Source organism: Accipiter gentilis, chromosome 14 (genome assembly GCF_929443795.1).
Source record: "Accipiter gentilis chromosome 14, bAccGen1.1, whole genome shotgun sequence".
In the NCBI taxonomy this organism is placed as follows: domain Eukaryota; kingdom Metazoa; phylum Chordata; class Aves; order Accipitriformes; family Accipitridae; genus Astur; species Astur gentilis.
The window spans coordinates 13,885,152-13,912,981 of NC_064893.1; the positions used below are offsets into that span (position 1 = coordinate 13,885,152).

General features: G+C 40.9%; 1 protein-coding gene across 4 annotated transcripts in view; it reads left to right on the forward strand.

The window, feature by feature from the left end:
- Window positions 1–27,830, forward strand: part of ELMO1 (engulfment and cell motility 1) — a 311,101-nt gene that overhangs the window by 264,069 nt on the left and 19,202 nt on the right. For all 4 annotated transcript variants that reach the window (XM_049816140.1, XM_049816139.1, XM_049816138.1 and 1 more), the window contains 2 exons: window positions 17,817–17,980; window positions 23,713–23,825. In XM_049816140.1, coding sequence (XP_049672097.1) covers window positions 17,817–17,980; window positions 23,713–23,825 — 277 coding nt within the window. The remainder of the gene's footprint in view (window positions 1–17,816; window positions 17,981–23,712; window positions 23,826–27,830) is intronic.

Sequence of the window (27,830 nt, forward strand, 5' to 3'; positions counted from 1 at the left end):
GCAGATCAGCACTTAAGTTAGCTGAACTCTGCCCTTTTCCTTTCATCTCTTTTCTTACATATTCTACATGATTCTACCTTGTACTGTTTGTGTGTTGTGGCTATAAAAGATAAGTGACAGTACAGTAAATAAGTGGTCTGTATGAGCTTGCAGTGGCCCCACTGTTCAGGAGGGATGAAGGCACAGCTTAATTATGCAGGCCACTCATGGGAGTCATTATAAAATCTTAACACCACTCTGTGAAGGGCATGAGTATTATAAAAATCTTATTTCTGCAGTGAAGTAGGAAGTTTAAAAATACATTCCTGCAACTAAAAGGCAATCTGCCTGATTAACCTTTAGTCCAAACGTCCAGGGCTCATGGGGAAAGAAAGATTAATTCTAACTGATGTAAAACAGCTACAAGAATGACTTAACATTCCTAATGGTGAAACTGTTGTCATTTTAAAACCTTTTGACTCTGCATGACTTGAGGTAAGCACTGTCAGCCCTTAAAAGGTAGGAATCTCACTCTTGCAGTGCCCTTGAGCTCCTTGTTTCCAGGCCTGTGGAGCTATGAGATAAGAGGGGACCTTAAAGCTCTGATATTCAGCTGTCTGGGAAACCTGCTACAAGCCCGAGACTGAGTCTTTGCCTCTCGGGATGGACTTAGGTTTGATGCCCAATTTTGTTTGTTTGGAGGTTTTACTCCTTTCTAGTGGAAATGAAAGAAAATATTATTGTTTCAGTAAAGATAATGGGAATATTGCTTACTCAATTGTCTTCATACAGTAAAACAGGAGTTGCTTGCTGCAGTACCTGTGGAATTGGGTTGGATGGATAAAATCACAGAGATTTATGAGTAGGGGTCAAGGGATATCATCAAAGCCGATTCTTTTGTGCCTCACATATAGCTACTGTCTTGGCTTCTATAGGGCACAGCTACAAATACAGAGAGAAGTGTGCTTGCACAGAACAGATTTTCCTCTCAGCTGTGCTTAGACACATTTGCATTGTACTCAGAAGTCTAATGTAAGAAGTGGTCTCAGCTGGCCAAATCTTTGAGGATCTCAGGAGTGGAAAAGCTTTCCCCCCTTCTTGCTTTTGGTAAGATGGAAACTGGAAATTTTAACATCTGTTCCTTCCAGTGAGTGGATTTAGTAAGTCTGAAAGAGATGTCTTTAGATATGCAGGTTTATCACCTCTTTGAAATGGAAAGCTGTCTCTCCTGTCTAGCATTCTGTTTTCTGTCCAGTGGAGCCTCAAACTTGTTTTACTTCACCAAGGAAATGTAAAATGAAGGGGAAGATTCTGCAGAACGCTCTGTTGAGCTTATTTGGTAGGATAAGACATTTTGCAGTCCTTGGGAATGGAATGTTCTCTGTATACCATAGAGAACCTCCTTTTCGGACAGGGGTTCCCCCAGCAGGGCATCCACGTGTGCATCAGAGGTGTTAGTGCTGCAGCCACGTTTGTTCTGTACAACCAATGTGTGCTCTGCGTGTTGGGTTTTGCACTTGAAAATGGGCTTCCTGATGTTTAGGAGGAAAAAAAATCACACATCTTTGTCACAGTCTTATGCTACAGTCATTCAGAATAGCAGCTTGCCTTTTCTGGTATTAAAGAAGGAGAAAAGAACAACAGGAAGGAGAATTACAGGAGCACCATTATTATATGTGTGCCATGTTTCAAGGGTGGCTCTTTGCTTGAGGATAAGCAAAGTTATCTCTGGAAAAACACAGTACCAAAGGAGGACAAGGCAAGTAAAAAGGGCTCAACAAACACGGCCAGCTTAGGCTGGCCTGGGTAAGGGAGGGCTGCTTGTGGGAGCCCATCGTTAAAAGGCTCTGTCTTGGCCCACCGGCAGAGGTTAACCCTTACTGCTACCATACTCTGCTGCTCTGCAAGAAGTGCTTGCTGTCTGCGAGCACACGGGTGGTTTTCCGTTCCTTTGAGCCAGAGCCTCCGTTGCAATGGGGGACATGCAGCAATTCCTTCACTCCAGCTGACATCCATCCCTGTCACCCCTCAAGTCTTCAGCATCCTTGTGAACAGCAGAAAGTCCTTCTCCCTCTTTTCCCAGTTAAGGGAAGGTGTTGAGGGAATGGGGCGGGTGGGTGGGAGTGCAGTAGAGGCAGTTTGATGGGGCAGGTTGAGAATTGTGGCAGGAGGAGGTTGACCCTAGGTTTTTTCTCTGACTAAGGGGGAGTGGTTGTCAGGTGCCCCCTTAGAAATGCTGGCAGTCACAGCGCTGGGAAGAAATGTATGGAGGGCTCCCGGCCGGCTCTGCTGCTCCCTGCCCCATTCGGATGTAAATTATTTGGGGGCTGGCAGGGTGTGGGGGGTTGCTACAGCTGCAGCACCCCAACCCTCGCAGACTTGCTTCCTGAAGAGGCAGTGTGTCCTCATAATAATATTTCTCAGCAATAAAAATGCACTTGTTCTATGTACTCAGAGCCAGAGATTAGTCTGACCCAGTAATACTCTCCATCAGCAGGCTTCTTAAATCAGACACGAAGAACGTGGAGGGAAAAGTATGTTAATTTACATCCTCTATATTCGCCACCATAGGCACATCACAATAGGGCTCCTGTTCCCTCTCGTCGCCTTCCTGAGCAAAGCGAGGTTCCTCCCACCTGCCCACAGCCCTTCAGCGAGCGCGAGCACAACTCCCACACGATTCTCCTTGCCAGAGTTTCAGCTGCTGGTGCTGCTTCCATGTGCAGGCTGCTCTGGCTGCTGGGCTCGGAGGGTTGATTTTTAAGCTGTTTGTTGAGATTCCCACACACAGCCCCCCCTCACTTAGCTGCATTTGGCTGTTGATTTGTCCTCCCTCCTCGGCACCCAAGTCCCAGTTTGCGGCGGCAAGTGGTACCTAAACACAGAGGGAAGCTGAAAGCAGAAGGAGCTTCTGGGTGGCATGAGAAGTTTGCAGGATCAGTGGCCTCTGTTTCCAGTCCCAGGAGCTACATCCACCTTCCTGCCAGGTTGTCCTTTGGTGGTCCTCCCATGCTCATCTAGTCTGAACTGACACCTGAGTGCTCCCTACTCCCTAAAGTCTATTGGGAGCTGAGGGCATTTTAACTGCACAGGTTTATATATCGTGGATTTTTGCTGCGTATCACCCACCACTCTGGAGATGTTTCCTACCATAGGAAGTCTCTTATCCATACGCAGATTTTTCTACTCTTTTCACTACTTGCCATAATTAATAATAAAGAGGATATGCATGAAATTGTTGTCATTGGCAGCTCTCTGCTGACTGATGTATAAAACCCATTAGAAACCGATTATTTGGATTATTAATTTTTTTACAGGTCATCCTATATGTGATATTCTATTGCTAATTTGTTACTGATTCTCTAAGTAGCTGTAGTCTTCAAATAGGAAATACTCCTGATGCCTTCTTTTACTGATGATGCCTTGTTTGTGGTTTCCGTTATTTTAAGAAGTGGATCTGGAGGCACAAGCAGGAAAAGAAAAAGGATTAAAATGACAAATGGACCAGAAAGATTAAAATGGCAAATAATATGTGGGCTGCAGTCTTCCAAAAATCCAAGAATAAATAAGGCTTCTTCTGAAGTGCTTTGAGGAGGATGTTGATGATAATTTTTTATCTGTTTTTTTCAGTGAGATACCCAACTTCTTTAGATAAAGTGCCCTAAAAACTAGCCCATGTTAACAAAATCACCTCAAAATAGATTTTACTGGACTATTTTTGTGACCGAGAGTTTGAGATAATGAAAAAAAAAAATCATCCAAATGAATTGAAGAATATATCTACCTGTGGCCGTAACGATCCACATTGAAGCCTCTTGTGTGCTAGACCTAGACATACACGTAGAAAAGCTTGTATGCCATAGTCCCTGCTGATTGATGCTTTTTCAGCCACTTCCTGCTGTCTCTTGGAATATATTGACTTTTGAACAGAGCAGTTACCAGGTTCTTGAGTCCGGTGTTCAATGGGACTTCTCATATGTTTCTATCTAGACATAAATACTTCTTTTCAGTCCTTTGATCTGCTTCTTTCTTCTCGAGTTTTATCTGACTTTGTGGAGGGGGGCAGAAGAGCTTAAATTTTGAGGATCCTGAATTGTTTCCTAGTCTCAATCAGCTCGATGACAGTAACACCATGGGTCAGTTTGGCCCCGTTTCCTCTTTCTGTTATCTTGGCTCGCTCCTCCATGGAAACCAGCCGTCCAGCACTTGCTGCCCCTTGCCACTGGGCCCCTGGGCACTTTGCCCAGTTCACAGCTGCTGTGGGGAGCTGCTATTTTTCTCTCTCCTACTATAATAACATCCTTATGAGGCTTTCCCCAGCCTGTCTCTCCTCTGCAATAGAAAGTTGCATGTTTCCGCACGTGGCTTATGCTGTGATATTTGGGTTCATTTATTATGCGCCTGGGAGTGCATCTTAACTCTAGAAAGAAAAAAAAGGAAGGGGAAGAAAAAAAAAAAAAGAAAAAGAAAAAGAAAAATGGAAGGTCAAGTCAGGGAAATCCTAGTCTGTAGCAGGAGTCAGAAGAAAACAAAAACAACAAGTGGATTTGTATGGGAAAATTGCTTTGGCTGAACTGGCTGCGTGGCCGTGTTGGGCAGTGACAGTATAGGCATCTGCTGGGCAGACATGGGAGTGCTCAGAAAGCACTGGGAAATCTCAGTTTTTCAGTGGAAAGCCAGTGATAAGGATGGTCTATTTAGAGAAAATGCCAAAGGTGGCTGTCTGTTCTCGGCAATCTTTCGACTTGACACGTTCTTGATGCAAGAGAGTGTATGAGGGTTTCCAAAAGGATCTGGTCTTTAAATATTGGCTGTATCTTATTTTACAGAAAATACCTGCTCTGTATTGGTGCCAGGTTCATCCAGGCTTCCAACCTTTATCCTAAAAATCAGGCAGAATTTTATTCTAGATGTCTTTTACACAATCATTTCCAAGTTAGTCCATCATCACCTTTCTCTCCCTGAATCTTTATTACCTTCCCCTGACTTTACAACCCAGGTAATATCAGCCCCCTCCCACCTGCTATGCCTTGCCTCTACCTAGTGGTTTCCCCTTGACTCTACTGCATTGTCCCTGGGAGTACTTAATACACAGAAACACAGGTTACATCATTCCCACCAATCTTCCCCTTACAGGAATTTCCTCCCCCTTTCTGCCTGACTTCCAGTAGGATAAAATAGTAGAAGATTTTTACAGAAACTTTTGCTTTTATTGCCTCACATCCCCTTGCTGCACTGTTAATCGCACATTACACCAGAATATTCAAAATGAGGAGTAGCATCCTCATACCTTTAACCTCAGTTCTAGACTCCTTGTTACCAACATGTGAAACAGGTGTCTGGATACACTGTGTCTGTGCCCCTGGACCATGTTCACTCTAGCATGACATCTCCCATTTGGCTTCTTTCTGGACCTGAGCAAATTTACCAAAGCAAATCCTTTGTGTAGTCACGTATGAGGCAGTAGGGGAATTTCAGAATTAGTCTGATAGGGTTTTTTTTGTTGACTGGTGCAATCTGGAGTGCACAGAATTCAATGCTAACCTTTCAAAGGAAAAAAAATAGCTTGCATTTAATTCTAAATCTATCTTCTGCCCCAAAACACAAAGTAAATAGTCAGGGAGTTGTAGGAAAGGAGTCATCTCCTGGCTGATTAGAAATGTAGATTAATGACAATATGGAAAGAAGTGCAGTGATTTATGACAGTGTGGAAAGAAGTGCAGTGATAGCATTCAAGTTACTAGAGAAAGGGTCTTTCATCACCGGAAGATTGTAAGCCTTTCTCCATCCATAACTCACTAGTTGGTTACTGGAAGTAACACTATTTTAAGACATTATTTACCCTTCTAGGCAGGGTTGATGTGTTTCTGGAGATGTGTGTGTTTCTGTGTATGGCATTGGTAGTTTCGAACTGGTAGTGAAACGTAAATTTAAAGCCAAATACTGCAATCTTGTCTTCATCCTTCTGTGAGAAAATTTCCTGTAGCTGTGATGTAATATGAGTAAAAGGAACAGGGGAAAAAAACAAAACTGAGAATGTGATATTGACATAGTATTCACTGGAGGGAAAAAAAAGTGTAATTTTTCAGGTGCTTCCTATACAGAAGTGAAGGTGATGGAGCAATGGAACCAGTCTACACAGGTCTGATGGTCACTGATATGTCTTTAGTTAAGATTTCAAATAGCTGTAGATGGCTTTCCCTGGGCTTGTGGAAGTGTATCCTGTTCCTGAAGCAAAGGATTGGGAAACCTAATTGGTTTGTTCCATTTCTAATTTCTCTGGCTAGCAGATCAGTTTTGTAATCAAAGTGAGGTGATTGAATGCATTTGAATTGTTGATGTTAGTATTAGGTGTCAGATAAGTCACTGCTATCTATCCTGGGGAGTCGTTTATTTTCCTGTACTGTGTATAGGTCCTCAAAAAACTTGCCTTTGATCTGAGGGAGAAAAGATTACTCCTTTGCAGCAATCAAAAATAAACATCTCTGAAGCCATAAACCTCTCCACTGCAGTTTTTAGAATGAGGCACAGCAAAACATGTCATCTGTGCTTTTTCTTCTTCTAAGAATAGTCTAATTGAATTCTTTATATGCTTGGTTACATGCCACAAGTCAAGGGGAAAAACAATATGCGTTGTTCTTATTTATGACCATCACAGTAATGATACAACTACTTGAGGCAAAGATCTCATTGGACTAGACTGTACAAATTCAGAATTTTCCGAAGTTATTATTCAGTAATTTCAGAACAGTTTAAAATGGCAATGAAAACATTTTTTTCCTTTTTCTTGGACATAGGCATTTTGTGTATGTTTGGCAAGCAGATCTTGGTTTGTAATAGTCCTGACAGCACTTATTATGATCTGTGAAGTCAGTAATTTGTGAGCTCCAGTTTTACAGAATAATTTTTATAGCTAGCATCTAACAAGTCACGATGGATTTAATCTTTTCATTGCTTCGTGTATTTTTGTGAATCATTCAGTTAATTCATGCAACTATTTTTATTCTTGTGGCACTGACTGGACTCTGATATCAATACAGCTATCACTTGAAACAGTTATTAATATGAGATGTGCTAAAAAATTGGTGTTCTGTAGACATGTTTTTCAGCTCACTGCTTTCTTCAGTGAGATGAATGTGAAAACAAGGGCTTACCTGAAAATTTGTACAGCTTATTTGTTACAAATTATGATGCATAATAACACATAGGTTCATTCAGAGGCATAGTACATATGCACAACTACCTTTTTCCATGGTTCCCAGATGTTTAACCCAATCATTTACCTTAACTGGAAGGATGTGCAAATAATGGAATTGAATGAAATAGTCCAACACCAGTGTACTGAACATTTGGTTTATGCATCTATAAGTGTGTAATCTAGTTCCCAAATTCAGAGAACTGAATCCCAAACCGCATTTTCAGTCTTTCTGGTCATTTTTGTTAGGTAGAAAGTTTGAAAGTTTTGCTTTTATAATAAAATGAAATGTCAAAAAAAAAAAAAAAAAAAAAAAGCTAGCATTGAAGTGGTGAATGCCATTTAACTAAAGTCCAGAAAAACAAAAGCTGAAGCTTCCAACTTCTACTTAGTGTTTTCTTTTCCTTTGTGTGAGTAACAGAAAAAACGTGAGGTGGTACTTTAAACAACCAAATAAGGAATTGTACTGTTTGAGTGGTGGGCCAACTTTTGGACTTGCTGGAGAAACACATAAGTATTAGCAAAGCTTGGCAAAATTACAGAGTTTTTGCATATACAGAGTTTAATCAAGATGAACGTTTTTCATAGGTAAATCTCCTTCTCTGTGAAAAATGTACATGGGAAAAATAAAAATGTTTTGTTTCACAGATTCCTGAACAGACACACATTTTTGGGGTATTGTAAAAATGTTTAAATCAGCTAATTCCTAAATGATTTATTTTATTTCATAGAAGCTTTTAGCATTTCAACTTCTGTTCCATATCAGGAAAAAAGTAAACATCAAAACAGTTACCTGGGATGAAAAGTCTGTTTCATCAGGTGAAGTTCTTACTTTATTGAAGTAAACCCAGCTGTTATTGAGAAAAGCATGTGGTTCTGAAACTCCCTGAACCCACTCTTACTGTCTCTTTTTGCCTACATTGTGTCCAACCAGAGCAATACCTTACTGACAGCCCACAATCCTGGGCAGTTAACCAGCCCCCAAGGCACTCCCTTACGTCTGATCTCAGGGGTCGTATATCTCTTTCATTAATATGCCTATCAGAACGAAGGAAATAACTAGGTGATAGAGCTGCAGAATTTGCTACTCAAAACAGGTGGAATTCACTATAGACGCAGTAGATGGACTTTCAAGGTCTGTTTGGTTTAGGAGAAGAAAGTTATCAAAGAGGAGAGGCATGAAGGGGAGAGGTAGAGAAGCTGTCCCCATATTGCCTGGTGCTTTGTGCTAGCTGGTGTGTTTGTGGTTCACCTGGATGATTAGGGATCTCCATTTCTCTTGGTATTAAAAGACACCATCCTGGTGCACTGGCTCCCCTTCCATTTAGAGGTGGAGCTGGAGACTCCCTGGAGTTGACTGGAGACAAGGAGAAGGACAGTGCAAGCAGGGACAGTGGCAGACTTAGACCACGTGCAATTCCATGTGGCTGTTCATACCTCAGGCAGGACAGCCTTCAACATGGTGGTTTGCTCTGGTGAAAGAGCCTGGAGATCTTTTCAGAAATGCAGCTTGTCACACCTTTATTTTGTTTTTATCTCAGCTAAAGGAGATGGGAAGATGTGAAGCTGTAATGCAAAGTGTTGTTCTTACATTTTTATCCATTTATCAGATGTATGGAGCAATGTTCCAGCCCCTTCTGTTCCCCTTTTCTTAAAAATTTACTCCCCCTCTTTTCCTGTTTTTCTGCCCATTCAAAGAGTCTTTTTTATTCATCCAGAACTTGAATTGTTTGATTTTTACACTTTCCTCTGGGAAAAACTACCTATTAGAATCTTGTCCTCGCTTTTCTTCCGTAGAACTAACTGTTTGCCAATATATTACAGTTAATTTTCCTTTAGTGTATGCCATTTAATGTAACTGTGTATTTTAAGGGAAGCAGCACCCAAATGTATGTTCCTAATCATGGGTAACTCTTGTATGATTTTCCTTTAGAATTCAAAGCGTGTTATTTGACATGTTAATTATTACATTGGTATATGACTAAGGATATAAATATCTCCTCATTTTTCCCCCTCCCTCACTTAAAATTTTGTTTGAGAACATCAGTACATTTTGCCTGTGAAAAGCCCTCTATTAAATGCCACCCACAAATTATTTTCTGCATGTTTTATTTTGCCAGAAGAGGTTGTCAGACATTGGGGGAAAACAATGTAATATTGGCTGACCTAAGACTTCAATTAACTAACAAGGAAGTTTACAAAAACTGTCATATTAACTTTGCACATCATTTTACTGGGGCAGAAACCCTTTGTCACACGGCACTTATTTCTTGCTTTGCTTACCTCAAGGCACAAAGCACAAACAGGAAAGAAATGTATCCCTTATTTCTGATGCAAATAGTATTCTGCAAATATTAAATATGCAGAAGAGGTTTCCTGTCTATCAGTCAGTCCTGTTTCAGCCCAGTACAACCCAAATATGTGGTATTTGACTTGTGTGTTTAGGTTAGCATTGTTTTGAATGGAACCCTTGGATCTGAGGGTAGCATCTGGTTTTAGCCCTGCAAGAAGCCAGTGGACTGCTTTCACATTGTCTTTTACCAAAGTGGTTGAAGACATTATAGACAGTGTTTACATGTATTTTGATGTTGATTCTAAATCCACATGCATTTCAAGTTTGTAAAGGACTGCTGTTCACTTCCCTTTCTATTACTATCAATTTTACCCTCAACTTCCTCAGTCCAGTCCTTAAGGAAGGTTTCCCTTCAGTCAACTGCTTCCTGAGCCATAATTTTATAAATATATAATTTCCCCCAAATTTTGCCCCTCCTTTTACTATTTCCTTTTAACTGATCTTCTAACAAAATCTCATTTCTTCTTTTCCTTCAGCCTTCATTTTCCATTGAAATACAATGTCTCTCAGAGCCTCTCTTCTCTTCCTTAAAACTTTTCCACCCATTCATTTATTTTATTGCAAGTCATCAAACAGATGCCTTCCTCCACATGCTGATACTTCCTGCTGGAACCTCTGTTCCTGCTCTGGTCACTTTTCCATGTTTATAACACCCTTCCTACTAGCTGCCTTCCTTTTTGCTTTGTCTACTCTAGTCTGTTAACATTCATTGTCAAAATCATCTTCTTGCCCATCCCTTTAGCCATATTACACTTCAATGGAATTTTTTGATAGCCTTTTCTCTTTTTCTCAATCAAGTTCAAGCTGCATTTTGCTCCCTGCAAAGCCTCTGACACTGTTCCTGGTTTTAATTGAGCAAATAAATAGTAATGTTAAAAAAGAACTGGAGGCCTCCTTGGTGCAGTGGTTCTCCATTGGGATCTATGTGTCCAAGGGAAAAATAATCAGCGCAGCTAAGAGAATTCTGGGAGTTTCTTTGGAAAGTGCCAAGTCAAGCTGTGGCCACAGGCTCTTCCTGCAGAGGTGGCATAGCCCAGGGTTCTGTTATAACAGAGTGCAGCAATTAGTGATCCATTTCCACTGAACACAATTTGCAAAATGCTCACATCCAATAGTAGGACGAGCCAGGAATCTTTTGCAGGTATCTGAACTTTTTCATATCAGCTTCTGCAGATGTAGTCACTCCTCAGACCCCTTCCTTGCTTTTTCTCAGCCTCCCTTTCACACCTCGTTTCATGGTGCTCACCGGTCTTTTGCTCATGGCCCTGGGGCTGTTATTCCTCCCTTCTTAAAATAAAGTAATGAATCCTCTATTCCCTCTCTCATAGTCTTGGATTAACAACAGTCTCAGCCCATCAGCTTCCAGGAACCATGTGTGATTTCAGTCTGGTTTCCCACACCTGTGATTCATTAGTCAAGGGAATATAAAAAGCTGAAAAAAAAAATCAAGAACTTCTCTGAAATGTAAAACAATTGTGGGCCTCACTTCATATTCAGACTTTTCTTTCTTCACCACTCGACCTTCTGGATCTCAGGATCCAGTGCAAGGTCAGGCTCCTTCAGGTTCTCTTCCCTCTTTCCTCACCAGAGGGCAGGCAATTTATTATTTGGGTCCTGAGGCTCTGAACAAGGTTTCACATTGAAGAGATCTATTACTACAGCATTTAAGCTTTCAGACACCTGCTATAGGCCTTTTAAACACCTTGTGTGGAACTCCTGTCACATCTCCTACCTCTCAGCTCCATTGTGACGTCTGCTAGGTGTGTTCATTTTTTCATGCTAGGTATTCTCGCAAAACGATAGTCTCTGCTAAACTGGGTAATCATTGATACTGATACCACATGGCAACAGACTGCTCAGCTTGATCAAAACCACCACAGTGTTTCAAGTCTCTTCTCTGCAGACTGAGAGATTTCTTGGTTGATACTGGAAAAATATAACCACAAGCAAAAAAGTTGTTTTTTTTTTTTAAAAAAAAAAAAAGCCAAAACCCCAGCAACACAAACTTTTTTTGCAATGAGTTTTAAATTCTGCAGAAAATGAAGAGATAAAATGTGTCAGAGCTTATACCTGCTAAATCCTCTGACAGCTGCTTTCTCATCCTGCTGCCTGAAAATGAATCAACTTAATTATTCCTGTGGCTATGTACATCCAGACGGCTTAGAGTTGCCTCTTTATCGCCAGCTACAGTAACTGTCCTTGTGTTCTGGAATAGTTAAGAAGATTGAAAACTGTGGGGTTTTTGTAATTCCAGAGTACACAGACAGTAATAGAAGAAATGGTCTGGAATTTTGGAGTCTCTCATCAATGGTTAGATTGTGCCAGGACTGAGTTTAAATTTGCTTGTGTAGGATGGCATGTTTGGATTAATATTCTAAAGTAATATGGAGTGGAAGCTTGGTACAGGCTGTCACTGAGAGACTAGTGTAGTGAATTCACAGACTGCAATATGTGGAGATGGCGGGGGGGAAACAGCATTAAATTATCTTGAAAGGACCTTGAAGTCTCTCAGGATGACTCTTCTGAGTACTCTGAAAATATAACCATTGATCTAGTTAAGACAATTTATCCTTTGGAACAGTCTAAAAAATTGTCTTGAATTACCTGGTGCACACATTAAACATGTAAAGTTTTCATTAAAGGAGTTGACAGGTGGCTTGTAAACTGAAGTCATTTCCTTTCCCTTCAGAATTAGATTTTTTTTATGGCCTCCTTTGTCAGTAAATGCTGTTCATTAAGAATGATTTGGCCATTTCATTCTTCAACCTTATTTTTGCCTGCTCTGTGAATTTAACTGAAGGAAGTCCCTTTGTGACCGAAATGATCAAACTGGATCTCAGCCACCAGATGATGTTTTCTCCTTAATTTTTTACCCTATATAAATCAAGCTGCTTCTTTTGGGGAACATTTAGATAGGAAGGAAACTAGGTATGAATTCTTGACAACCAATTTGCAGAGAGATGTCTTTTCTCCAGTTTTCTGCTTGTTGATTTTTCAATGGTCATGTGGAAAAACTAGTGAATGAAGCCTTAAAACTTCTCACATCTCAGATGCTTCAAGTCTGGTTGTAGAGGGGGTGTGTCTGGATATAGCTGGTCTTTTATCATATGCTGCAATGAGGTAGGGGAATCATGTCTTGCAGTACTTGCTAATGTTGAGCCAAATTAGGAGAGCACTGAGCTAAGCACATCATTGTAACCTGGGCTCAGAATTTATACCTAAGTCTTGTTTGTGCAGAAGAAAGGTGGACTGTCAAGATTAATGGCAATCAGTCAGCATAACATACTGACACACACAACCCTGTGAGTTAGTCATGAAGCAGCAATCAGTGTAACGTGTGCCCCAAGATACTAGAGGTGCAACTTAGTGGCTTCTGTGATGGTTTCTGGATGTGTTCTTGCTGCTGTGAGAGGGTCGTTATATGTAAAATGACATGCTTATTCAAGAGAAACACTGATACTGTGTGGAAATTATGAGAAGGGTTCATCTGTCTGGTGCTCCACAGATGGGTTATCGTGAACGTCCAGACCTTCAGACTGTTCTGGAGGAAGTTTCCGCAAAGATTGATGCTGTGAGTTCATAGAAAGAGTGTATCTGGTGAGTGGAAGGCTCAGACTTAAATTTCCAGGAGCTCACAGGCCATGGTAGGTGTCTGAGATGGCAGCCTGTCTTCTCCAGTCAGTGCCAAGGATAAACTTTCAATTGGTATGGGGAAAGTAGAGAAGAAAGGTTTGTGCCTTCCATAGTTACAAACAAGCCACTGAAATGTGGTCAGTGGGAAGGCTGCTGTAGAGTTTGGCACTGATAAACTCCTCTTTCTGACACTGACAGCTTCTCTCTTTTTATTTTGTCCCCCTATAGAGCCCAAGTGTTCACCTATAGAGCCCAAGTGTTCAGACCTCTGCTCCATCCTGAGAGGAAAAGACTTTATTTGCATGGGCAAAAGTTGTCATGGCAAGAGAGGGAAGGAAGAATAAAAGAGGGGGTAAATGTTGGCAAGGCAAAGTAGTCAGAATGTGATGTGACAGAGATGAGGTCAAATAAGCTAAACACAAAGCTAGACTAAAACAGCTTAACGAAAAATACATAATTTAATGTTATGGTGATACTGACTATAGAAATGTAAGACACATTAGATGGATACAAAATATGGGGAATAAGCTCCTGTGATTAAATGAAAAAAAGTATTCTTTTTTTTTCCTACTGTTTTTCTCTTCATGTGTTCAGTGAATTTACCTGACTTAGTCATAATGCAGAACTCGGGATTCTATTACCATACAAGAGGTCGTCAGATAAAAAGCACATGATTTAAAGCAAATGTGCCCTCCGAAACACTCATTTCTAAGTAAGAGTAACAAAGCATAATGTAATTAAAACAACTGTCTACAGGGATTATGTACAATCACATTGAGTAGAGACTACCTTTAATTTCATTGTAAGGTCGGGCACATAGGGAGGAAGGGTTGATGCGGTCTCTCAGACAGCAGTAATCAACGGCTGGCAACTCAGCTTTGGAAATTGAACAGATTAAAAGTTCTTGGCAGTGATTCCCAAATGCTCAGGAGACTCAATGCAATCAGCAGCTTTGACATTTTGGCCGGCTTGTTAAATAGTGTTGGCTATAAACATTACGAGGCAAGTGATCACCCCCTTATGTGCTAGGCCCGGGGCATACGCTTCCCGCCTTCTGTCTCGGGAGCCTCTAAACCAATGAGCTCTTTGATGATATCCTGTGAATAACTTTCCAGATCATAGTGAAGAAGAGGAATTTGCATTGTTTGCATGTTAACCACAACAGTGAGTACCAGAGAAGGGAGACAAGAGTTCATACAGGATTTTGCAACTAAGCATAAACGACAGCTCCCTAAGTCTACTGAATTTGAACCTCCTTTGCATTGTTTAGCCAAGAACAAGTGCTGCTTCATATGGACGGTTCAGAGATCAGACTAAAAAGAAAATCCACATACATGCAACTCTCTAAAACACAGTATTTATTTATTTGTTTGTCCATTTATTTTATGGGAAAAACTACTCATAGAGGCAGTTTCCCCAGTGCGAGTGCCTGAATTTAGGAAACTAAATCTATATGTAAACAACAAAAAAACACATCTGTACAGATATTTGCATGAATGCATGAAACTGGAATTGCATGCATGCATAAGCAATTGCAGGACTACATTTGCTTGCAAATCCAGTTTAGTGCTGAAAAATTAAGGTGATATGGTAGTGATAGTTAATATAGCAGTGCAGTATGGTTAATTTAGCAGTTACAGTATACCTGTTTGTTTGCAATTGCAGTAATTTGTTGTAATAGCCAGGGAATTTGATCCCATGAGTGGCAATGGGGCTTACATGTTTGAATTAAGCTACCTGGTTTTGCATGCTTCTTTTGCATGATACCGCAGAAATGATGACTGCAGGCTGGCTCTTAAACCACATGTAACAAAGTAGTCTGGCACAACTTCTCAGCAGGCCTGAGAAAGCAGAAGTGAAGCCGGCGGCTGAAAGTCACCTGTGAGGGTGAGAAGTTAAGCCCAGTTCGTGGGGAGCCTGGACAGTAGCGTTAGGCTGTACCAATAGCTGAAGACATTTTCAGTGGACAAGGTTAGTTTCTGGTCTCTCCCCTCTTCTCCATTCCTGGTAGTTAATAATAATTAATCCTAATTAATAATATATAAATATATAAGATATAAATTAAAATTAATTAGCAGCAATAAATAGTCATTGTCAAGAAGGCAGAAAGAGGAAGACAGAAGATATTTTTAAACATCCAACTTGTCAGTGGGATTGTCTACTTCATTTTTTCCCACTGTTCCTTGGAGGACATTTCCTTCATTACATTTCCTAATCCCATTTAGGTATTAAACCAAGACCCAGTGAAATCAGCAGGAGTATGCCACTTGCCTTGTTGGGCATGATCCATTGACCTTCAGGTGTTAGAGTTGTTTGACCTTCTAGTTTGTCATTTCCAAGGTGTGACAGCACGTTTCTTATTTGGATTGGTGCAGTCTAATGAGCACGCTCTGAATGCAGTCAGGGAGGCGTTAATCCCTCTAAGCTGTCAGATGGCAGTCAGGAGTTCATCTTTCAGTTGGGGAAGTAGCCAATTCCCACTGGCAGACCAGCTAAGTAACTCTTCAGAGGGATTCAGCTGCACATGGCCACCATCTAAAACCAAATACTTCTGTATATGAAATGAAGAGTATGCAAGTGTAGAGTACAGAATTCAACGTTGCTTTTTACCATCAATCTAAGTTGTGGAAGACTTCTTCAAATACATAGCAACGTACCTGTTAGATTTGTAGGAGTGGATGGAGTGGAGCTCAGCTTTGCTGGCCCAGGTTTGCAAGATGTACCAAGAGTAGGATCTTAACTGCAAGGATGCATTCAAAGCAAGGCCCCAGCCAAGTGAACGTAGGTAGGCTGCCTCGTCCAGGGGGTTGGAAATGTGGCAAAGGCATTTGCTGGCCACCTGAGCCAACACCTTCAAGAGAAGCATCTTGCTCCTCTTGAAGTAGATCTCTGGGATGGATGTAGTCCCTGTAGTAAGGAAGGAGATTATCTTCAGTTCTTTAATTGCTTAGTTTCACCTGCCGGACACAGCTACAATGAGTGCTTAATTCACATCTGAGAATGAAGTTACATCTCAGGAAGCAAAAACAGAAAACATACTGCAGAAAATGAGTTAGAAGACTGAGGCAACACATGTGAAGCAATGAAATATTCATGTGAAAAGAGAAATTTTCAGAATGATTAGGGAACCTGGGGGGGGCTGAGCTTCTGTTTTAAGATACATGGCGAAGGTGAAAGAATAAAGGAAAACTAACAGTGCAGAAAACGTTTTTGACCTCTGTTTGTGTAGCTGTTAATTTCTGTCACACCTGCTTTGATACCAGGGGGGTGTTACCATCTCCTACTCTTTTAGCTCTTGGATTTGGGTGGGATGGGCCTTTCTAAGTCCAATAAACACTTTTTTCAGCCAGCTTAAGCACAGCATCAGATAAATATTTCAAAGTGTGTGATTTGCACCAGCACCAAGGAAATGAGTGTGGAGAGACAGACAGTAATTTGTGATATATATTTATTTGAACAAGAGCAAAGCAAGTCCCCTTAGTTAACTGTGTCTCAGCAGTTTTCTCCTGATAAAATAATTAATATGCAGATAGCTGTTGCCCAGCTATCTTTCACTCTCATTTTTTGGTTTGCATACTTTATGGCATTGCTTCAAAAGCAATCCGGTAATATCCTTGGCAAATTGATCTCTCTCCCCTGACTAATGGTCTCTTTTAGCAAGTTCTCTTTCCTTCACTGTGTATGGCCATAATGTGCCTGCAGTGTAAGGCTCTTACAGAATCACAGCATGGTTGAGGTTGGCAGGGATCTCTGAAGGTCATCTGGTCCAGCCCCCCTGCTCAAGCAGGGCCACCTAGAGCCAGCTGCCCAGGACCATGTCCAGATGGCTTTTGAGTGTCTCCAAGGATGGAGGCTCCACAGCCTCCCTGGTCACCCTCACAGTGAAAAATGTTTTCTGATGTTCAGAGAGAACCTCCTGTGTTTCAGTGTGTGTTTCAGTGTGTGCCCCAGTGTGTGCCCATCACCTCTGGGCATAAGGAATAAGGGAAGTAACAGGCCACAGTTCGCAGCTTTGTGCCACTGCCTTCTGGTCAGGAGAGCAGCTCCAAGACCCAGCAGGAGAGCTGTTAAGACCTGAAAAACTCTCTGCTGTCTCTCTTGTGAGCAGTTAGATGGGCCCCTGTAGCTTGTGCACTTCACCTGGATTGAGCTGGCAGAAGTCAGGATGTGCATCTGCGCTCTCAGTCTGCTCCTTAGGACTTCACAGCTTTTTTCTGCTGTTACAAGTCTGGTGGTATATGTGTGCCTGTCCCTGACATGACGGAATCATCATCTCGGCTCAGAATGTGGAAGAGTCACTCTACGGCTGCCATGGGCACAAAAACTGCGGACAGAGCGGGACTTCAAATCCTGTAACCACCAATTGTAATTTAGCTGTCTAGGGAGACAGCAAAGCAATAAATGACACCCTCCCCACCAATGCCCCCCCCAAATAATTTTCTTGTTACAGAGCAAATGAGCTTTTGCTGTAAGCTGTGATGCCCTGTCAGAAGTTGGCTTGTTATCTGGTTATGCTACTGAAAAATTGTCGTGAGACCACAGAGTACTAATCATCTTCTATACCTAGAAACCTTACTGTGACCCACAATAAGATTTGAAACAAAAACGCAGAAAGTGTTAACGTGGGTTTTCTTTTTCTTCCCTTGTCAACCATAGGTAATGCAGGTAGTGAAAGAACAGATAATGAGAGCGCTCACTACCAAGCCTAGCTCTCTGGATCAGTTCAAGAGCAAACTTCAGAATCTCAGTTACACAGAAATACTGAAAATACGCCAGTCTGAAAGAATGAACCAGGAAGATTTCCAGTCTCGTCCGATTCTGTAAGTACTGTCTTCTCTCCCCCCTCGTTTTTGCATGGAAGGATTAACAAATGTGAATGATATTTGTCAGCTCTTCTATGGCAACCCAAGGAGGAAAGCTGTCCAGGGATCCATGCTCAAAAGCAGTAGTGCGGCATCTGCTTGAAGTGCATTATGTTTTCTTCTGCTGGGAATCATAACTTCTTCTTTGAGTTCGGTTGAACCAGATTCAGCAAATCCCTACAGGGTCTCACATGGCTTATTTGTATGAAAGAATGCTTTGACATTTCCTAGCTTCGCATGATTGTGAGTCTGGTTTTGGTGCTGGTAGTGGCTTTTTAAAAAAGAAAAAAAACCACCACAACTTTGTCTTCTGTCCAAGGGCCTTTAAAAATTCCAGATGTTATTTCCCTGAGTGAGACAGGGAGAAGCCCAGAAGAGGAGGAGCCAATACACACCGGCTCCATGAAAAAGTGGTGTCATGTATGGCATTATCTTTATGGCATTATCTTTGGTGTTAATGACAAGCAGTTACTTACATGTAAATGATAACATTCTGGTGGCTAGCCAATGGGATTCTCATTTCCTTGTTGTTTACTGCAAAGTATCAAATGCTAATATCGCCACCATAGCTCCTTCCTGTTTCTCAGAATACCCTTTGTTCTGTTATGTGAAAAATGGAGGCCATACTTGGCTCTGGACCATAGCTGGGCTTGTGGCTGAACTGATGGCACAGGACAGATGCAGACTCCATGGTGCACAAATGATGTGCTGAGAATAGCAGGAACCTTCTGAGATCAGCAGAGAAATGGTGAGGACTCCAGAAGCATCAGCTGAAATGTCGTGGAGTCCTGATCCTGTTTTCAAGTGGAACAGCTTGTGATTTCCCAAGTCTCCTTTTCAAAGCAAATGTATAGAGAAGGGTTTGGACTAGAGCATTTCAGGATTCAGAGGCAGGATGTTCATTTTGATTTGTTTCTAAAGGATACAAATACCTAAGTACAAGCTCTGGGGACACATTCTTCCAGGGGCAGCAGGGCAACAGCGGAAGCATAAGTTAAGTAGAATTACACACTTAAATTTTGATCATACCAATGTGGATCAAAGGGGGAATGCTTCTTTTATATTTTCAGTGTATTAGAAGGTAGGACCTAATGCCCAATTAGAACTGATGTCACTCATAGTAGTGCATCAATTAAAAAACTACAAATGGTTCCAGTCAGTTTTGCATCATTACACTGCTCAGAAATCCCCTGCCAATCCCCTGCAATGTTTAGTGGTTCAAAGCCGCTCAGTACTGCTAAGCTTGTCACCAAAGCTGCTCGTTTTCCCTGCTTTCCCTATGAGTCAACTGTTGAAGTATGATCCATGCCAACTATTTATATTCTCTTGCACTATCACCTAGTCTGATGAAACTTGCCAGTGCCCTCTGCAAGCTCTTTATTTCCAGTCTCACTCTGGCTAGTTCCTGCCACAGTGCAGAGTCTTCTTCCCCATCATGGAATGAGTGAAACAGCTAACACAAATAGTTAAAAGCAACTGAAGTGTTACCAGAATCTCATTTCAGATTCAGGACAAAGGCTAAGTCTAAAGGCTATAAAGGCTAAGTAAATCGATAAGATGTTTAAGCAATCACAACCGTATTTGCAGAGATTTAACTCTATGCATTTGCATTTTGATTGCACCCATGATCACTTATTCTTGCCTGTGAAAAGAAACAGTTCTTTCATTTTCCCCTTTGATTCGATTCCCTGTACTGAACTCTCTCAAATTGCATAGATGGCACAATTGATAGAAGTACAGAATCATGGCCTCATTGTAGGGAAAGAGACTGTGAATGAAGAGAGCAATCGTGGCTGTGCTGTATATTTTAAAGCCTTGCAGATACGCTAAAAGAAATTGCACGCAACGGTGAATGTAAAGACGGCAGGCCTTGTTTAATTCTGCATGAGAATATGGCAATCAGATGATGTTTTTTCCTGCCTTGAACGTGATAGAAGTCTTTCTTCTGCTGTTCATTCTATAAAGCACTGAAGTTTTAAGTTTTTAAGCTGCTGGATGAGAGAAGCTTCAGTTAAGTTGAATTTGAATGTAAGCTGGAAAGTTTTGCCTTAGATCCTCATAACTACAACAACCTTGTTTAGCACAGATTGTTTCTTTTATACGAGCATTGTTGTATCACATGAGATTAATTTTTTTCAATTTCAGAACAGAATCCTTTTAAGATTCTAGGATCATTATTGATCATCCAAACTGCCGTTTCACAACAAAATGATAAAAGTATCACTGGTTCATTTTGAATAGCTGTAGAAGAAGGTGTCTAGGAATCCTGTGGGCCTGTAGAGGACCAGAGGTCTCCTTGACACATTAAATGGCAAAAGAGATGGGTTAATACTGGATAAAGATCTGAAGTCCAAGTGGAGGCTTGCTGTTTAAAGGAGAGTTGGTGTCAGCTAGTGAGCCATTGCTAAGTAACATCTGTGTGAAAATCTGCAACATACAGGGAAATAGAGGGAAGGATATAAATGCTTTTTGGCTTTTTATCTTACAGAGTTCACTGCAGTGTTAGAAAGAGTCACTAACGCCTGCTCTGAATGTGCAAAGTGATTAGGAGAGGGCATAGCTACAAGCCAGAAAGATAGAAGGTCAAAACACATGAAAGCAGTTCTGGGATAACTCTTCTGTTGTGTTGTAAGGATTTAAATGTCTGTAATATGCCCCATCCTGGAAGAAAAACAGCTACCAAGAAAGAGTCTTAACTATAAGCTGGAAAGGTGAAAGCTTGGGACAGATATAAGTGGTGCTGAAGAAAAACTAATACAATTTGAATAATTTAAAAAGATTTTCTAATCATTTCAGGTTTGCCGAATTCAGGTCTGTTATTTTAAAAGCAAGTAACTGATGTCAGTATGGCCTATAGTGCCGAGAGCAGTGAGAACAGAAAATTAGCGGTCATATATATTACGGTGTGGTTCCCTCAACCCTTCTGTCTTACCAGCCCACTAACTTTTGCCATTCTTACATGACAGGAACACAGTAGGGAACTAATAGCAATTTTTAAAGCTGCTGTCTCCTTAGACTTTTTGAGTTTGTTCTCTCTCTCTTTGCAAGGCACGAGCTGTTAAGCCAATGTCATCTGAAGGACAATAAATAAAATTGTCACAAAACATGTTTGCATTTATGTTCTTCCGTTAGCTCATTGTTCCTGTTTGATTTTAAAATTAGTCAGGAGGACCTATTTCTTATACAGAGATATTTTTTTTCCTAAGCCTCCTGTCTTTAGACACTGACCCTGAGGAACTGAACTCCCTTGCCTTCAGATGGCTTTCTGAAGGAAATATAAAGTTCTAAAGCAGCACATCTTTTGTTTAGCTGTGTGCTGGGGTTTGTTTTTTCTGCTCCATTTCTCTCACGTTGAAGTGGTGGAACTGAAACCTTGACAGTGAGGAGCACTACGCGGCAGGACCACCTTGCAAAAATGTATCTGGAGTCATGGTATCTGAAAAATAGCTGAAAACCATACAAGTCAGAGTAACCATGTGTTGGCATGAGCTGCTGAGGACAGTAAGTGCGGGTGACCATGGCAAAGGATGGATGGACTTACAGGGTGTCACTAAAGTCCAAAGTCAGTGAAGACTGTTTCTCTGTGGAGTAATGAGTTGTCTCCACAACCTCCGTGTGTTCAAGTTTGGGGACTGTAAACCAGAAGAGAGTACTACCTCTGAGCTTCACGGTTGTGAGAGCAAATATATGCACGTGTGTAGAGGGACTCCAGCACATCAGCAAAGAGGCGGAAGGTGTCCCTTCTTTCCCACCTCCCTTCCACCTGTGCAAAGTCTGCCTTAGACAGTGAAGCACTTCAGAGAGGATTACCTGTTTACTTTTGGATTGGTTAAAAACCCTTCTCTTCCTCTGGTTTCTAAAGGGCAGATGGGGCTTTAGAGGACAGAAGAGGGAATGCTGTAAGTGAACAGTCAGATGTTAAAGTGCCGGGTGACACATTCATTTTTGGTTTTTAAGTAGTGTCTTACAACTATGATGTTATGATATCTTTAACACCTATTTAATTATAACCATCCAATTTCTGAATTAAACTACCTACATATCAAACTACCTAAATATCAAACTGTTGTTTATACCAATCTTGAATGTTTGAAATCAGGCCAACTGGAGATTTAGTCTGCAGCCTGGACTGCTGAGTAAACCACACTGTATTTTAACACTGTTCTCCTCAGCCCCTCCTCCCAGCTTTTACCTGAGGAATGGGGAAGCTCATCAGCTCAGTAAAAGGCAAGACATGTATTCAAGCACAAAATTCTTCTAATCAGAGTATTTAACCATTCAGCATATTCATATCTTACTTCCCAATGAGAAAACAACAGTGCTTGAAATTTTTCCTAAAGGACTAATAATATACTTCTAAAAGGTGGCCTCTTTCTATAGTTGCAATGCTTTCTTCATTTTTGACCAGCTAGATTTTCACAGCTTGTAAATATGCAGTGGGTTATGCATCAAGAACCCAAACCATTTTGTTAATACCTGTGAGAAAGATGGCAGTTTTGTTTAAAGGCCTGATCTTTCTAGAGAGGATTTCCAGTGATTTCAGTGGGGGTCTGGCAGATCAAAGGTATAGGAACCAAATAAATGTGGAAATCATCAGAGACTGGGTTCCCTAAGTTTTCAAGAGGAGAGAAATTTTTGTTGTCTCTATGGGATACCACAGCTTTGCTTCCTTTTGATGACTATTGCTGGAACATACTGCCAGACAGAATGATTTTTGGTATTACCTAATTTGCACAGCAATGCAAAATTATGGTTCTGACACACTTCATATTTTATAAATCCTCTACACATTCAGTTAATTTTTAATCTTACTAGGCTTGCTGTCGAGTTGATGTTTAAACCTGTCTTTTATGTATTCTTAATGAACCTAAGTGAGGTTATAACTGATGAATTCAGACATCTGTGAATCCATGTGATGGTGTATGAAATCAAACTTCACATGCTATGTGCATACATTTTCTGCCTAGTTCTTGACATGTTGAACTCTTATCAAAGTAGGATATAGAAAATAGATTTTCTGAAGGATATATAATATTATTTCTAAATGTGCTGCAGGTTTCTGCACTCCTGGGCAAAGGTGAAGTTTGATCCTTGAGCAATCCCTAGTCATGGGTTAGTCTTCCACAAAATTCTGATAATAATGGGTGAATTGAATGGCATGGAATTAAGAGCAAGCATATAGCACTGGTCATTATTTTACCTCATTGGCATTGCTCGCTGGTTTTCATCGTTGTTTCAAAATGTGTTTTAGCCTTCTTGTGTTGTCCTAAATAATAGTGCTAGTAAAGTATACCGGCAGATGATTGTGCAGCAGAAGGTGACAGACCCTCAAATAAGCTTCACAGTGCTCCTACGATGAAAGAGCATTATTTGCTGCAGAAAAACCTTGTTGATGCATTATAGCAAGCGTTATTTTTAGATGAGTAAAGTAAGAAACAAATAAGTGACTTGCCTGAGTCATATGCTGATGTCGTAGCAGGGAGATGTCTACAACAGAGATATCCTGACTCCCATTCTTTGTTATAAGAAAAAGGGCTTTTTACTGGAGCAGACTATATTCTGACCTGGGCCTGCTGTGACTGTTGTCCCCTTCAAACTCCTTGCAGAAACATCTTGTGAGACGCTGTCTCAGAGGAAAGAGGATGGTCTTTGATTGAATTTGACAAGTCCCTACTTTCTCTCTTCCCAAGGGAACTAAAAGAGAAGATTCAGCCTGAGATCTTAGAACTGATCAAGCAGCAACGTCTCAATCGACTTGTGGAGGGCACCTGCTTTAGGAAACTCAACAGTCGACGTCGACAAGGTACAGCTCAGACTGCCTAGTCTGGCTTTTTATTGTCACTTTTGTCTAAAAGTTGAGATGAGAAATACTACTTTTACTGGCAAGATCCTTGGTTGTAGTGCTGTCTTGACTGCTTTTACCAGGGGGCATCTGAAAGCATCTCCTACTTACAGTTGTAGGATTTCCTGTTTCCCTGGAACTGCTTTTGGCTTCATCACACAGATCATATGGAACAAGTTTGACAAAAATCTCAAGCAGCAGTCTTGCACTCTGACCTGAGTATTTTGACTTCTGCCTGGGTGTCCAGGCTTCTTGTTCACCTCAAAACAAAATCTCTACCTCTGCAGGAATAGCACGTGAAGCTTGGTGTAGCCAGAATTTTAATATCTCAGACTTGGACCACCTTTATATATGTGATGAGCTCATTCTGCACCCCTCCCTCTAGTACTGCCCATGCTTGGGTTTTGTCTTATATTACCATATACATTAAATATATTATGGTGTTTAAATATACTTTTTAAAAGCACTTAGATCAGTAATTTGTGTACCTTCAGATGAACACTTGATTGACATGAGAAGATTATTTTCCCAATCCTATGAGTCATTGCTCAGCATTACGTTTACAGCTCATTTTATACAGTCAAACTCTCTACGGTTCTTTTCCCCTCAGAGAGGCATGCTTCTTTCTCTGGACAAAATAATGGGACCATAGTGTAAATTCAGCAGATTAATTACAAGTTGTATACAAAAATTTCCCTTTAAAACCCTCATTTTGTGAGGATACAGATTGCCATTTGTTTTCTGCTGTAAATACAATATAAGTTAGAAATTTACAAAAGCTAAGAGTTAAGAACTGACAAAGATCAATATTTGAGACCTTCAGATCAATTGGGGAAAACTGCTTTCTTCACAAAGATTAGTATTCCTGCAATGCCTCCTTCCTTAGAAATAAGGAGGCAATTTTCCTTAATGTATGGAAGTTATTTTGGAAAATTTCAAAGCCTTTATGTGAAAGGGTTGAGTTGCAGAAAAATGTGTTGCAGCTTTGTATCCTGTCAAGCCTACAGACACCTATGAAGCCCACTGCACAGAGTTTAGGGGAAGAGCATTAATATTCCACTGTGACTTTCTGTACAGATTTCATAGGGAAGCATGATACATGTTTTCCCTTCAGCAGCATATTCACGGAGTGAAAGTAGCTGAAGTCATGCATAGTTTGTTTGGCTATCAGTAATGAGGGTTGTTTATTTTATTCTTTTCAGAACCTTAATCCAAATGACTGAAATTCTAGGGAAGGAGCAGGGTTTGTGGCAAACATTCTTCTTTTGGCAGATCTCCAAGAGGAAGAGAGACTTTATTTTATCTTAAACTATTGTTAGTTCATGATTTATAGGATCAAAAGCTTTAAGGGATATAAACTGGTTCAAATTATATGAATGGAGTTGAAGTTAAAAAAATAATAATAAAAAAAAAAATCAACCTAATCTTCTGGTCCACGGTTGAGAAGGTTTCTATGCATCATGCCTTGGAGTGAATTGTATAGGCCACCAGATTAATTGCTTTGATGTCATATTTATAAAGGGCCAAAAAGTTCACAATTCGTTGGAAACAAAACCTGCAACCATGCCTCAGAGAACTTGACCTTCTCTAAAATACATTGGTTTTTGTCAGATACAAGCCCATTTAGAAGGGCATGTTTCCATATCCCCTTAAGAGTTGTGTGTGCTTTACCTTAGACTCCCTGTATTCCCTGAAACAGAAGTGTCAGGTATACCCTGGGAGGGAGGGATAAGACACAACTGTTGCAGAAGATAATGATGCATGAGGCCACCAGGACTAAACTCAGTAAACTCTTAACGGTGTGCAATCTAATGAAGAAGCAAAGCATGGTTTGTAAACACAAGTGTGTTTGGTGTATAAACCATTCAATTGGGATCCTTTTTTAGGTATGTACAGTGCCTGGCACAGTCCAAATAGTAAATAGTGGCAGCTGGCACAAAGCAGAAGCAGCTGTCTTGAAATCAGCCTTTATCCTTCAGGGTCTCCTGTACCCCAGGCATAGCAAGCTGTAAGAGCAGGGCTGTCATGATGTCAAGAGCTAGGAGATGAAGTAAAGTGAATGGAGGACCAGAGGTTTAGCTAGTGGTACTAAACATTGGGACAGTCAAGCTTTCAGACAATTCCTGTGAATGTCCTGATAAAAATAGTACAAGTTCCAAATTCCTGAGCGTGTCTTCTGTTAGCCTTACCCCACCTCTCCATTTCCTCTCCCCCAACCCACCTCTGTGTACATATGCCCTGTGCTACCTGGAGGTTCAGGACCCCCGTCACCTGCCCGCTGCTCCAACTGAATTCACTTGCCACGGAGCATTACCAAGGCCCTCGAAGGGCTGTGGTCCATCCAGGTTTATATGGACCTGAAACAGGAATGGGGAGTGCTGTGAGGCACCACGATTTGCCTGTTATGTGGCAACCTACTTGTAAGAGTAGTAAGATCAGGTAGGAGTTTTACTTTAGTATGTATACTGCTTGTTTTACCTTTCCTATGATTCTTTTTTTCCCTTGAGACAATCCTGGAAAAAATGTCGCAAATCTGCAGATTGTACAAGAAGAACCTGAAACGTGCCCTATACAGGAGAAGCTGAAAGCATTAAATTGCCCATTTGAAAAATAATTAACAGGCATTATTTCCCAATAAAGACTCCAGAGCAAACTTCTGTTAAGACTGTTGTTTGAACATGTGGTAGGACACACATGGTTAGTCACAGTAAGTTGAAAAAAATTACTTACAAAAAAAAATGAGCAGGGAGTTTACAGAGCCTCTTACAGCCCTTTGAGAAGAGGTGAAATACATGCATACATACTTGGTATTGGAAAGCCTCTAATCCAACAGGTGATTCATTGGGGGAGATGCTGAAGATAAAGCTGTGAGGTGTCTGTAGTCAGATCTCTGCCTTTTGTGTTTTGGCACAGGATTATCCTATCAGCGGGATCTCTCTGTAGCCAATATTCAGAAATATCATTGTTGTCCCAGCAGGATCCTTAGCACTTTCAAAGAATATATGGCCTTTCCCTTGCAAGGTTGCATAGGAGAACTGCAGCACTAAATCCTGTTTTTATTAAGCTTTCCTAATCAGTTGGAAATGAAACAGCAAATCCTCACTTTGTTCCTTGACTGTGGACATCAGCTGGCAGATAGGCCTCTTCAGCTTTCTCCTTCCTTAGTTAATTCTGAAAAGAAAGGGGAGAAGACTGAAGTGAAAGCCTGGAAAGCACTTTACAACCCCAAAAGTTATTATTTCCAGTAGAGCTAAGTAGCAGATAAAGGCATTTTATTGAGGATAATAGATACTTCTGCTGCTGTCATCCAGTACATTTGTAGTTTATGTTGCTGGGTGCGCTCTTGGAAATAAATTCCTCTTTTAGCTTTATAAAGATTATAGAGAAATTGTGTGTTATTGAAGTGGGTTTGCAGCCAAAGATGAGGTTTCTCGAGCAGTAATTTTTGGAAGGGGAGGAAAGCCTGGTGATACACACCATTAAATTAAAAACACAAGGCACCCTGGAAGTAACCTGGAAAGAGACAGCTTAAATTAAAACCAAAAAATCAAGTGAAGACAGGTTTTCCATCTCTTGCTAGGATAACTAACTCAACCTCCTGAACAAGAATCCACACTTTGTCTTTTTTCTGCCAAGCCTCTTTGCTTTGCTACTCCATCCCACCCTCTGTAGTCCCTTAAAAAATATTATTCTGTGAGTGCATGACTTGCTGAGAGAAACTGGTTAACCAAATATGCCTCCAGCATTGCCACGGGTCAATTATTTGCCAGTCATCTGCAGGGCTTGCTGGCTTTCATCTAAGCAGTTAAGACCAGTTAGAATGAAAATGTGTCACTACAGTTGATTAGAAAAAGGCAACACAATGAAAGAAAAAGGGTGAGTCTACGTACGTATATCTAAAATCTACACAAATACATATGTTTTCACTGATTTATTTAAAAGTGTGTTCCTGTTGCTAAATCCATG